The sequence below is a fragment of the Macadamia integrifolia genome, unplaced genomic scaffold (genome assembly GCF_013358625.1).
Source record: "Macadamia integrifolia cultivar HAES 741 unplaced genomic scaffold, SCU_Mint_v3 scaffold2080, whole genome shotgun sequence".
NCBI lineage: Eukaryota > Viridiplantae > Streptophyta > Magnoliopsida > Proteales > Proteaceae > Macadamia > Macadamia integrifolia.
The window spans coordinates 45046-58305 of record NW_024868498.1 but is presented as its reverse complement, the minus strand read 5'-3'; the positions used below and the strand labels follow the sequence as shown (position 1 = coordinate 58305).

At 39.3% G+C, this 13260-nt stretch overlaps 1 protein-coding gene across 2 annotated transcripts; it reads right to left on the bottom strand.

The window, feature by feature from the left end:
* Positions 1-429: 429 nt before the first annotated feature.
* Positions 430-13056, bottom strand: LOC122065648. 2 transcript variants are annotated; one of them, XM_042629474.1, is made up of 6 exons: positions 12573-13054; positions 10486-10586; positions 8861-8958; positions 2822-3027; positions 1125-1174; positions 430-887 (listed from the first exon to the last, which is right to left on the bottom strand). In XM_042629474.1, exons 1-6 carry the CDS (start codon positions 12970-12972, stop codon positions 840-842), a joined length of 903 nt encoding a protein of 300 aa, XP_042485408.1. In that variant the 5' UTR covers positions 12973-13054; the 3' UTR covers positions 430-839. The 2 variants fall into 2 exon arrangements, with proteins under 2 accessions (XP_042485408.1, XP_042485409.1); XM_042629475.1 differs by lacking the exons at positions 430-887; positions 1125-1174; positions 2822-3027 and having other exon boundaries at positions 8857-8958; positions 12573-13056.
* Positions 13057-13260: the final 204 nt, after the last annotated feature.

Here is a 13260-nt window from a genome sequence, read left to right as displayed (position 1 = left end):
AAGCCAATCTCCACCAATATTCAGAGTTACCCCAACACCCAACTGATACGGTTCATTATCCATGAAGAAGCCAAAGCCAATAGCAGAAACTCTATTACCTTTGCAAGGAGAAAAAGGCTTACCACATTGGGCCACTCCGTACGTTCTTTGCTCAAAGCACAGAAGACATCTGGCATTTTCTCATTATGACTTCATATTGAGCCAAAAATCAAACAATAAATAAAAGATTTCAAGATCGAGATGAAAATAAATCAATGATGCCATGACCTCCTTCCACCCTGCCCTTCAGTCTTCACTAGACCATTGTGAATTGCTGCTCAATTGAAATATCACACATCCTAGCTGAGCCTGGCCTACCAACCAAAGCACATACCCCATAACATCCAAAGCATCATTGCATTCTTCAACACTTTAAAATGAAATTTTAAGTGTTAGAAAGATCAAACGGGCTTGTATATAAAATGTTGGTAGAAAATTGATATCTTACACAGTTACACCAGAGCCAATGATCCGTTTTTTTTTTTAGTTGAATCTATCAGCACCAATAAAAAACTGGAGTATACAATAAGTAACATAGGACAGTCTCAGAATTAATGTAAGGACACTTGGAACTATAAGAAAACACAGGCTTGAATGAGAATTTAACAAGGACATCAGGTAGATTGTACAAAGAACGCAAGGCTCTAGCCCTTCTCCACATGTCTCTCATGGGAACCTCAAGTAACGAAGAGAACAGAGTGCATCCCTAATGCCACATCAGCCATACAGCCCCATTTCAACCAGTACTGATATCATCTTCTATAATATTTCAGAGTTCAATGCTTTTACCAAACAGCGCTTTATCCTGTTGATGTTGTCTTCTTCAACTGCTTCTCGTCTTCTTCATCCTGAAAGTGCACAGAATTTTTTATGCAAGAAGAAAAACTATTTTATGATAACTTGTCTCTACCAAATGATGCCAGCAAATCCGGTAGGTGGTTCTCGGAATGGCCAACCAGTACCATTTAGTCAGAAAGGACTCAAGAAAAAATGTAGAGCACTTAGAAAATTCTAAAGGATTAGTATGATAAAGGTGTATAAATACTCTACAGCTCTAGCTCTAGCTCTAGCTGTTTTATGCTTACCGAGTTGTCAATCTTATCAAAGTCATCGTCAAAGTCCTCATCTCCATCATCTGAAATACAAGATTAATTATCAATAAACTCGGTCAATAGCATTGACAAAATAATAAAGAATGCATGTGCGTGCGCACATACACACTTCTGGATTCCCCAATTCTAAAGCACACATTGGAGGAAAAGTAGTGGCAGAGGTAACTTTATCTTTTTTTGTTAGGAAAACTAGATTTTACATGAGAAACAGGAGAATGTACTATAGAATAAGAGGGTTTTCATGCACGGCCGCATAGGGCAGGGAGGGAGGGTTTATGATGTGTCAAATGGGGGGGGGGGGGTCATGGTCATTTCAACCCCCTATTGTGAGAGGGGGTGCCGTGCACTAAAATTCTAAAATACCGCTAACTTGTCTCTTATCATATCAAATCTTCCATTGATGATGGTTTATATACTTATCTTCGGCTTGATAATTGGCACCCCATTACTAATTGCTAAACACAGTGATAGAATTAGGTATGATATGGGACTGATAGGTTGGCTAATGTGTCTTCTATTCTTCGAGATAGTGTTTGGAACCCTGGTCTAGGCACTTCCAATGATCTGATTAAAGTGTAGAACCCAATCCGGAGAGGTATCAGCAAGGGGTAGTGGGGATATGGTTTAGTGGATGGCTAACTCCTCATGTTGCTTTACTTCATCTTCTGTTTGGATCCTAATTCTCTCTATTGCCCCGATTATCCCTATTCCAAGGCATTCTTTCATAATCTAGAGATGTATATTGCCTTCCCACCCAAGACTTTCTTATGCATAAAAATAATTCTATCCCTAATTATCGCTTATGCTGGAATTCTTTTGAAAGCCTTGAGCATTAGTTTTTTGAATATTCTTTCTCAAAGTTCGTTTGGAGAAGTATTCTTCGAAAGCTTTGGTCAACTCCCAGAAATAAAACATCATGTGACTCTCTTGGTAAGCTGGCTTCTAGTGCAAATTTATATCATATCTAGTGGAAAAGATACAAAAGATGATGGACTACCACATTTATACTTCGTAGCAGATTCGGAATGCTATTATTTTTTAGGTGAGAAATAAAATTCTTCATAATTGTGCTAGTTTCCCTAATACAATAAGAAATAAATAGATATCTGGCTTCTTCTTGGGACCTTCTGCTTTTCTCCCCTCCACCCTATATTCGTTGTATCATCTCTTTCTCTTTGTTTTGTTCCCCATTCCCCTCTTTCTGTTGTATCATTAGTTATATTTTGTTATGTTTCTGCCATCCCCCCTTTTTTCCTATATTCTTCGCTTTGTTTGCTTGTTCCCCCCCCCCCCCCTCAACCCTCATATTCGTGTGTATCATCTCTCTCTTTGTTTTGTTTCCCCATTCCCCTCTCTGTGTATCATTAGTTATATATTTTGTTTATGTTTCTGCCCTCCCCCCTTTTTGTTCCCCCCCCGCTTTTGATTTTGTCTGCCCTCTTTCTTGTTTTTTCCCTTTCTCTCTCAGACTGGTTGTCTTTGGGTAGGGTCTTCTCCCTTGTTTAGCCGGTTTGGCTTTGTTTATTGCATCTTTTTTTTTCCTGTATTAAAATATTCTACACATTCACCCAAAAAAAGTAATTTGATCAAGGCATGAACAATTTCATGGGCTGATCAATGTATTTAACAATGACAGTATTTTAACTTATTTATAAAGGGAGTTGATATACCTGGACCCTCATCACTACTTCCAAGATCTCCTAGGAGAAATACATCCAAATCCTGCTCAGTAGATGATGAAGCCCTATTAGGCCGGTTTGTTTCTGTCTTGTCCTGTTTAGAAATAGTTCCAACTGGTGTAGCGTCTTTTGCTTTATCATCTTTAGCCTGCTCTAAGCCTTTCAGCTTAACCTCCTCCATGTACTGTTTCTCATATCTGGTATGGAAAAAAAAAAAGAGCAGGCAAGGGATTGGAGATTAATAGGACAAAACAACACATGAGAGAGAGAGAGAGAGAGCTGAGTATGAAACCTATGGAAACTAGAAAGACATGAATCTAGACATACGACAACGTGAGATATAATAATAAATTATTAACAATGTGCTGCCATCAAATTCTGTTCATCCAACACCCAATAAAATAAAAAGCTCATGCAAAAACCACCTTTAGAAGAGCAAATCAAAAGAATAAAATCACTACAGGCCTATATAGGGGCATTTCTTCCAAAAGCAAGTAACAAAAGATGAACATGTAAGAAATGGACCACCCCAAGTTCCCCAATATCAGAGCCCTTCTTGCAAAGTGAGTCTGTTTTTCATACTTCAAGAGAAGACAAGAGAAATGAAAAAGGTCAAGTTGAGATTCCAGAAATAATGATAGAAAAATATTAATGTAGGAATGGATTTGACAACCAAACCATACCCAAGACTGTAGGATTTTATAAACCAGAGAACAATCAAGATTCAGCCAAAAGGAGACAGCAGCAATAATCCAGAATTTAACCAGTAAACAGAATTTGAAAACAGAAAGAACAAACACAGAATTCTGGAATATTGACTAGCAGAAATTATACCAGTAAGCAGAATCAATTAACAACAGAATTAGGACAGAAAATAGGTCACAATCAGTCACCCCAAATCACAGAAATAGTATCTATGTGATAGGACAGTAACACGGTGAATAAATCAACCCAGTAGCAGTTTTAGATTTAAATCAGAAACTGTTGAAGCACTAACAATCTTCAATATTCAGAAAATTTAATTCAGCAGTCCAGAAAATGCTATTCAGATCAGCAGAACCAGAATCCAGAAAATGGAAACTTCAGTTCACTAAAAGACGAAAATCTAGAAATTTTGAAGATCTCACCATTGGCTGAACAGAATCAGCTAGAAAGTGGATCGATCCTTAGTTAAACAGAGGGGAACAATCGACCAGAAGATTGGAGCAAACCACTGGCTGGACTGATCCCAACAGTGGGGGCCGAATGCTCTGTTTGCAGAAATTCTGGGCAGAAAACAGAGAAAACACTTACCTGGTTGCAGCAGCCTTAATCCTTGAAAATAGGACTGAAATTAATTGAGAAGAACAGTAGAAGAGAAGGGCCTCTTGGACTTCACGCCGCAAAGAGTCGGATCGAACACCAACCCATCACTGTGATCAAACACACAGAAGTTCTCTCGCAGAGAAAGCAGCAGCAGCAGCCATATTTTTGTTTTCATAAAATCGTGGCTCATAAAAGAGCCATATCCTTTATTTATAATGATGGGGAGGGTTTACAAATAATAGTAACTCAGAGTTACTAAATCCGAGTTACCAAAAACTGAAAATTGGAATCTAATAAAAATAGAAACTAGTCTTGATAGAAATTAGAAACTAATAATGACTTGAAATTAGAAACTAATTTAGGACTTCAAAATACAAACTAAATAACTAATTAGTAACTCCATCAGCAGCCCAAATCGTGGGCTGACTTGGACCAGATCTGGGTCGACCCAGTCGGCCATTTGGGTCGACCTTGATCTTGGTTCTCCTTGTGTAAACCCTTGTGTACTACATCAAATATGGGCAAGGGAACCTGTCCATCTAGCATTCCCACGCCCACCCAGCGCACATGGGGGCAGTTGGATCTTTTCACATGTCTGGGAGTGGGGAATGCTAGACAGACAGGGTTTTCTCCTAAAATTATTTATAAAAAAAGGCATACGTTTCCCAGATAACCCAGTTAAGATGAACTTCCTACACAACCAAAATATCTACCATGTGGTAGATCAAATGGCATAGTTATCATGGCAGAAAGGAAATCTTAGGCGGTTGCACAGCGCCTTGGCAACTTGGCACTTAGGCAGGTACCTAGGCAACTAAGTGTGCTGCCTACAGAGGGCCCTTCGGTGTAAAAGGTTTAGTCTTTGGGGGTTTTATGTGTGAAATGCTATGCTTTAGGAGGTAAAATAAAAAATCTGTATCCTCTAAATCATAATAAATATAAAATTAAGTTTAAATTAATAAAATGAGATATTAAAATGCCAGAAATCCAAAGTGATGCAGAACTGAAGGTGTATGCGGTATGAAGAAAACAGGCAGTAGGCGATGGTTAATGTCATAGGCAAGAACCATGCCCACAACAGTGGCCACGGTTCTGGCTCTGGTCCTTAACTAGCCAGCCTCTAGGCCAAGCTGTGTGGACCAGATGTGAATCTTGCATGGCCTAGTGTGGGTCCCATGTGAACAGTTGGCTTGGGAGAAATATGGAGCTGCCGAGATCTTTTGAATTCTAATTAATTAGTTGCTATTTACATGTATTAGCTAATTCGTCAATAGATAGGCTAAGTAGGAGTTCTATTTTCATGCAATTTCTATTTCCATTGTTTTAGCTTCTTTTTTTATGCTTGCTTGGCAGCCAAGAGTACCCCATGCCAAAGGGAGTTTCCTTTCTTGTATTGTTCCTATGAATATTATAAATAAAGTGGTAGGGCTACAAGAGCCCACGATTTTGATTGATGCTAAATTTTGCTCCATGAGAGTTATGTATTGTGGTTATTCAGTCATATATTAGGTTGGTAAAGCCTTGGAAGGAGGGTAGTGAACCCCAACAGTAGGCCATAGGAGGTGATACCTACTACTCATAACTTCTTTCCTTCCTATTCACTTTTCTGTTCTGTCTGTCATTCAACATTCCAGCAGCTAGAGCTCTCATCATGGTCCACTTCTAGGTGATCTCTAATATCTTCTCGTGTTCACTCTTCTCCTGACACTGTTATTATGTTCTGTTATATTCTGTTAGTTTTTTCCCGGACTGTAAAGTGCCTATGACTTTCTGTCGGACAGCAACACATTCTAACTTTCAGTCAACAGATTCTGAGAATCTGACCATCAATATGGGCTGAAATTAAACTGTTATACTCTGTCTTTCCTACTCCATTCAACAAAAACATTGTGTTCATCTGATGGATGGATCATGAGTCATGTTTTCCGACTTGCTAATTTTCTGGTTTTTTTTTTTTTCTTTTTTTTTATATATTCATTCAAGTTTCATCTGATGGATGGATCATGAGTCATTTTTCCGACTTGCTAATTTTCTGGTTTTTTTTTTTTTTTCCTTTTTTTTTATATATTCATTCAAGTTTCGGCCCATCCAACCATTAGTCGTCCTTGATATTTTTACTACTTAATCACCCCCATAGGTCCTCCAGAATAAATGAATTACATCTTCATTGAGTTTTATTGTTTTCAAGTCCTGTTCACTCTAAGTTTCTGCTGTGTTTTAGGTTCACTGCAATTCTGTTTTCTATTGGTTTGTTGGTGTTGATTTGTTTTAGCCTACCATACCTCATCACAAAGCCAGGAAAGAGATGACACCCTCTTCTTTCCCTTTACTTCCTCATCGTCGGATGACCAAGTCAGCGGCGAGGTCATTCCGACACTGCAGGCCAAGACAGATCAATTTGACACCACAAACAAACACATATAAGTACCATCCTCCTCCTCCTTACACTGCTTGGCTGCAAGGATGGCAGAGGCAGTGCTGTTTTGCTACCTTCTTCTTCTTCCCAATTTCCACACTTTCCCATGATTTCCCTGTTCCCTTTTCTCCCCCATTTCAACCCTTCACTCCCTTCCGATTTCCATATCCCGTATTTGGATCTAGTGTCCAAAACAAGAAAGGCAACAAGTCACCTACGCTTTCTAAAAAACTCTTTGCCACCTAATCGAATGGGATCAAAATTTAGTGGACAGGTAGAGCCAAGGTCCTTTGCTCACAGGTCAAGTTTCAGCCAAAATAGAATTAGCCACATTGCAAAATTAAGCCTTAAAATCCTGTAGAAAAACAGAACTTGAAAAAATGTTCAGAAATGAACAGCTGAAAATAGAAGGGGCAATGTCAATACATGGAACGGTATTGGATTGAAGTTAGCTCTGATTTTTGAAATGTGTCCAATCCAAACCATCCCCTATATATCCAATGGTCGGAAAGTGAAACCTTTTTCCCCTAAAAAGTACTGAAATCTATGTCGGAAAATGGAATTTTTCTTTCTTGGGAAAACTACAAGATTATCTAGTTTTGGATTTCAGTTTACACAACTACTATTAACAGAACTCCTCACTTTTTTACAGTTTTTTGAAATTTTTGCCCTTGACTTCCCCTACCTCCCCTCTCCGCACTGCCATATATCTGACCCCCATCTCCGCCCTTTGCCCTCACCTCCACCCCCCCAAGGCATCTTTCTCCCCTCACCCTCTGCATGTCAATTCCCCTTGTTCTTGAACGCACCTCCAATACTACTGCTACTTGCAGATTGCTCCAATAGAGTGGTAGGCCGGTGATGGCGGAGGAAGCATTATTATGTTGTTCTCATCTTCCCTGACCTTCACCATCAGACCCTCTCGTCCCTCAACAACAACCACAATCATGCTCTTCCCTTCTCCCTTCCAAGTTGCCAGCCTCCTTGTCGTCTCTTCCTCTCCTGGAGTCGCATATCGCCTTTGTTTCCTTCTGTCTCCTGCAACAGAAGAGGAATTGCTTCCTTCGTCAATGCCTCTGCTCATGTTTCCTCTTCGTCCTCCTCCTCCTCCTCCACTAAAGAGGGTGGAGCAGGAAAAAATGCAACTGACCCTATACCTCCACCTGGGCATGCGATTCCGCCTGCCCATCCAACCCTGCAGAGCACATATGGTGGCAATGTATCCCACCACAAGGCACAGCCCAAACAAGATAAGCCGAAAAATTGCAATCGGATTTCACACAAAATTCACCCAATCGTACAAGCCTTTGATGTTGAGGGTGTTGTTCCAAAATGGATTGATCTTCATTCGAGAAGGCACAAAGAAGCTTCCAGCGCTGATGCAATCGAAGGGATTCTGATCCTCAATGCTCTAATGACTAGGGAAGGTTTGATTGCTGGGTTGATCGACAGTGTCGACATTCACTATCACTTTGGCTTCGTCAGATGCATCTCTGAGGCATTCCGAGTCCAGAAGAGGAGCTTTCAGTCAATCTCCCGCCATCAGTGCCACCAAATGGAAATCGTTTTTGGTGGTTTAGCAAGAATCATCGTGAAGAAATTGAGGGATGGGGCGGGAGGTCAGGGCAGAGGGCAGAGGGCAGAGATGATGGTGGGAGTGGAGGTGGGGGGAAGACTTCAAGGGCAAAAATGTCCAAAATCTGTCAAGAAGGAGGGCTAATATTTTGGGTAGTTTTGTAAACTAAAATGCAAAACTGGGTAACCTTGTTGTTTTCCCTTTTTTTCTTCCCTAAAAGAGTTCTGAAATTCACAATCAACATAAATGTAAGGAGATAAAAGAGACATCCACAGAAAAAGAGCGACATAGAGGATAACTCGATGAACAGTTGAACCAGAGCTTTGGACCAATTGAAGAAATAGATTGTGGTAGTAAAAGTAACACAAAATACAATATTCTCCATCATGACCCAAGATGCAGTCAGATACAACATTAGAATTGGTTAGACGAACAAACACTTCACAACAAAGTAACTAACATGTAAAGAATGGTCTCAGTTTTTAACTAATAATAGCTGAGATTCTTCCCCACCCTACATCCCCAGTTTTCAGTTTCTTTTGGACCAGCTTTTAAATTAACTGTAAGATCTATAAGAAATATTTAAAAAAAAAGTAGACAAACATATATGCACTGGCTTTCCAAGGGTCCAACCACCCAACAAAATTGTTGACAACACCAAGAGATTTAATATTCACTAAATTACAATTATCATGCCAAATTAGATGCTTCCTTCAATAGAAGATATACTTACGGAGCCACTTGACTGTTCACTAGTATAAAATATATCCTCCAGAATTTCTTTTCTTTCATGAGGCGTGGGCATAAATCATATCTTAACCTAGAAATTTCCTGCAAAGAAAACTCATTAGAAAGATAGCTTGGAACACATAGATTAGCTCGCAGTTCACTAATAAACTGTTTATAAATGATGATTGATGAAAGATGGACTAAGCTATGTAGCATTTAGGGTCATTACCATTCTTTTAAACAAGTGTGGAATAATATTAAAAATGTTTACAGCACAAGGCTCACAAAGAGGTTTCCCAAGACTAGCTCAAGGAAAGTCCAATCCTTCAGTAACGTTAACAAGCACCAAACAAAATATTGTTGCCCATGAGTATGCTTTCAGTTTTTACAATAAGCCCATCCTTGAGCTCTAGGACATGAGCCTTTGAAGAGGACAAATATCCTTCTCCAAGTGTATAGAAATCTTCTTATATTGAAACAACATGATTACACAATATATAATTTAAAATGCTTTCACAAACACTAATTTTTTTTCAGATATCTAACTAATTTAGCAATTTTTTAAGGGTAATTCTGAAACTGCGTACAATTTCTTTTTTTAGCTTCTTTACCAGTTGGCATCAGAAGAGGACTTCAAGACAAACTGGCCACCAAATGGAAGATTTGGGAAGATTATTTCTCATAGATTTTCCATCCATTCAAGCCAAAAATGATGGAATTTATCACATTAGCCAAATGCAATACTCTAATCAGAATCAATGAACCAAAACTGAATACGGCAGAGGAACTTAGAGATTGAACTATGGCCTACTAAACAAAGGAATGACAGTTACAGGAACCAGACTCAGAGAGATCATCCATTGTTCATATATAACACACTGTAGGAGGACATACTCTTCCATACATGTACAAAAAATATATTAAAAAAAAAAACTCACAATTTGCATGATGTACGCAAGCAGAACACAAGTATAAGAAGAGAAGTAATAAAAGTATTTATGTGCAACTTACAGATCAAGTTATAAAATTTTATTTCCACATATTCTTTAATCTGAATAAATCAGCTACTTTCAACTCAAATAAAATCTTAAATTTAAAGAAAATAAAGGGAAAAAGGGAAATGGTGCATTTATGTGCAACTTGCAACTTTATGTTTAAATCTAAACCAAAAAGAAAAAATGAAAAGCCAGCTGCACGATCTGAGGCCCCAATGGGGTATAGACTAAATGTACTTTGATTGGATGAAGGATCATCTGAAGGAACCTTGGGGACTTTGAAATTATTAGATTAATTTGGCTTCTCATTCTCCCATTTGAACAATTGCACTTTCCAACGGAACCCAAGACGCACAATGAGTTGGTTGAAGATTTGGCAAAACAAGGGGTGCTTTGACCTAGGAAGCATTTTGGGACTAGTGTTCCTTTTTGAGATAGAAACTTTTAGTATGTGTTAGTTAACAAACATACTAATATGGTTCTGGGGGTTAACTGTAGCATCTTGCTCACTATTGGTGTGTTTGTTTGATCTTCATATCTAATGTGTTTCTTGGAAAAATAGTTATTTACTGAAAATAAAAAATAAATTAAGAAAGAGTTCAAATACCCTGATAACAATGAATGAAATACCTACCTTGACTGTAGAGAGAACCAGAGTTGCATGTCTTGCTTGCCACTCTGTAAGATCCTGTCTGACATTTGAGACTGTGGGGACATCAGCGGTTTCTGGCTTATCTACAAACCAACATAAAATCAGTTCAGGAACTGGGTAAAGTGAGTAGAAATGAGATGGAGAAACCAATGAAATGTTCCAGTATCTCGGTAACAAACATCCAATGGTACTAGGATATATACCTATTAAGAAGAAAAAATGGAACTTACAAAACACTCTAACCGAAATTCTTCAAGGTCCATAAAGTGGCTTAGGAATTAGAAGTCTGATGAACATTGATAATCATTCAAAAACGCAAATGCGTTGGACTGTGATAAAAGGGGGTGGTAGGCCAACTTCATCAAAAGCAAAAACTTTCATGACATGCATGAGTGGATAGCATATGCTCCTCCAACAACAACAACTCAGCCTTCTCCCAACTAAATGGGGTTGGCTCTATGGATCATTTTCCTCCAATCAGCTGTATTCGAAGTCATACTTGATACAAGGCCTAAGTTATGCATGTATTTCCTCACTTCTCCTAAGGTCATGTTTCTGCCCATTGCTCTTATAGTTCCTCAAATCTTAAGAGATCGAAGGAGAAAGAAGAAGACAGGAGATATAGACTGAGCTTCTTAATGCAACCAAATTCTTATAGAAAAGTTCCAAATACTTCATGCAGCAACTTGAGTAGTTTGTTATATTCTTTTCTACTGTATTCCCCAGTGTAGATAGGTTTTCAGCTCCTTATAACAGGAAAGTCTAACTGTCATTGGGAAGATGTGGGTGCAGAAAAGGAGTGCTCATGTAGGCTGTGTGCCCTCTCACGCATTTTGCGTTTGTGTGTGTGTGTGTGTGTGTGTGTGTGTGTGTGTGTGTGAGAGAGAGAGAGAGAGAGACTCAGCTTCTCAAAGTAGCTGTCTCCAAGAGGAAGGCAGCTGGAAAGTTTTATAGCCCTTCAAACTTTATTGATGGTACACGAGATGAAAAAAGAGTCTGTTATCACCTCACATGACCTGCACAATTTTTCCAGCGCCATAGTCCCACCACAATCCTAGGGAATATACAGTCCAAGGGCCTAGAGTTCTCCAATGAAAAATCAGTTTAACTCATGGAATCAACGATAGGTCATTGCTTTAGTTCCAATATGCTGTTTCAACCTCACCCAACAAAGCTCATTTAAATATTTAAAAAAAGAAGGAGCTCAATCTCAATCCCATGCAACTGTGGGTTTGATCCTCCAAAGCCCCAGAATCACACGCATCCATGATGACACCAGGCCAACTTGAAAATGAAACACAGTTAAGTTATCATTCATAGACAAGCCAACCAGCGACTAGAAGCTTACTACCAAAGGCTGTGGAGTCTTCATGTATAAAATTTAGTGCAACCAGAACACAACTCATCAGGTTTTTTTTTTCTGGGGGGTTAACAAAGAAATAATGTCGAAGATGTATTTTTATCAACAGTGTCCAGGATGTAGGTGCTTGTGAACAATGTCCTCATACAACATCAGCTGAAGTGCTCAATTCTCCATGAAAAATCATGAAATCCACAACGTGCCCAGCTGTCAGAAAGCTTGCACAATGATTTTAAATTGTGCAGTTTACACGCTAAAACCTTCATGATGAGAAATCAGATGCACAGAGGTAGTACAAAGCATAAACATGTAATGCTTTAAAATTATAAACTATTTCCTCATGAAACAGTGAGCAAGAATTTAACCCAGTTTCCCGTACGTATTATCAGAACATCACAGAAAATGCATCGATCGTCTGGACCATACTTGATGCAAACAAGCCTTCAAGGTTTCAATATCCCAAAGTACATTATAGAGTTTAAAAGACTTCTACGAAAGAACCTTTTTTTCCAAGCTGAAACTTGGAACTGAATTAGACATTGGGACGAATTTTAACAAAATTCCGAGGTTATCAACAACGAAGAGAATCAATAAATTGAAACCGCAAAATATGATATATATTTTTTTTTGGCCAAATCCTTACAATTGCTAACTATACGTGAAAACAAACAAAAATCAGGATTTAGCATAGAAAAGCCAAACCAAGTACCTTCCATGGGAAAATCCTGAAATGTGCTAAGTGTAATTCCTTTCACAAACTCTCGCAGCTCATCAGTAACGCCAAATTTCTCAAGATCTGACGAGGAAGGGTCAGCGTACGAAGAATCGATGAGTGAAATAGCAGAAACGGGAAACTGAGGAGAGATCCCCTCGGCGAGGGTCTTGATCTGGTCCGCTCGTTTCAATGCTTCAACCTTAATCTGATCGGCTTTCTTGGTAGCCTCTGCAGCAATTTCCTTCGATCTCTTGGCGGTCTCTGAGACGATATCGGATATCTTGGATGCTCCTCTGGTGAGTTCTTGAGATTTCTTCGCTGCTTCTTTTGTGAGTTCTTGTGATTTCTTTGCTGCTTCTTCAGCAAAGGCTCTCGCCCTCTGCCAAAAATCCATAGCTAAGAAAAGCTTGTGAACTTGGAGTTAACGTCTTAAAGGATGATGTGAACTACGTAGACAAGACCAGACCAGACTCACCAGAGACGCAGGGGTATTATATGGTTTTCAAGTTTCAGGGGAGTGGGGGCCGGTGGGGGCCGCGGGGCTAAAGTGCGCCGATGGAGAAGTTTTGACTGGGTTAAACCCCGAAACCGAGGCTCCGAGCACACGCACGGCACGTGAGGTGGCGGTTTGGGATTTGGGTTTTGGGACTTGGCGACTTGGGATTATCAGTCCAAAGAGTCC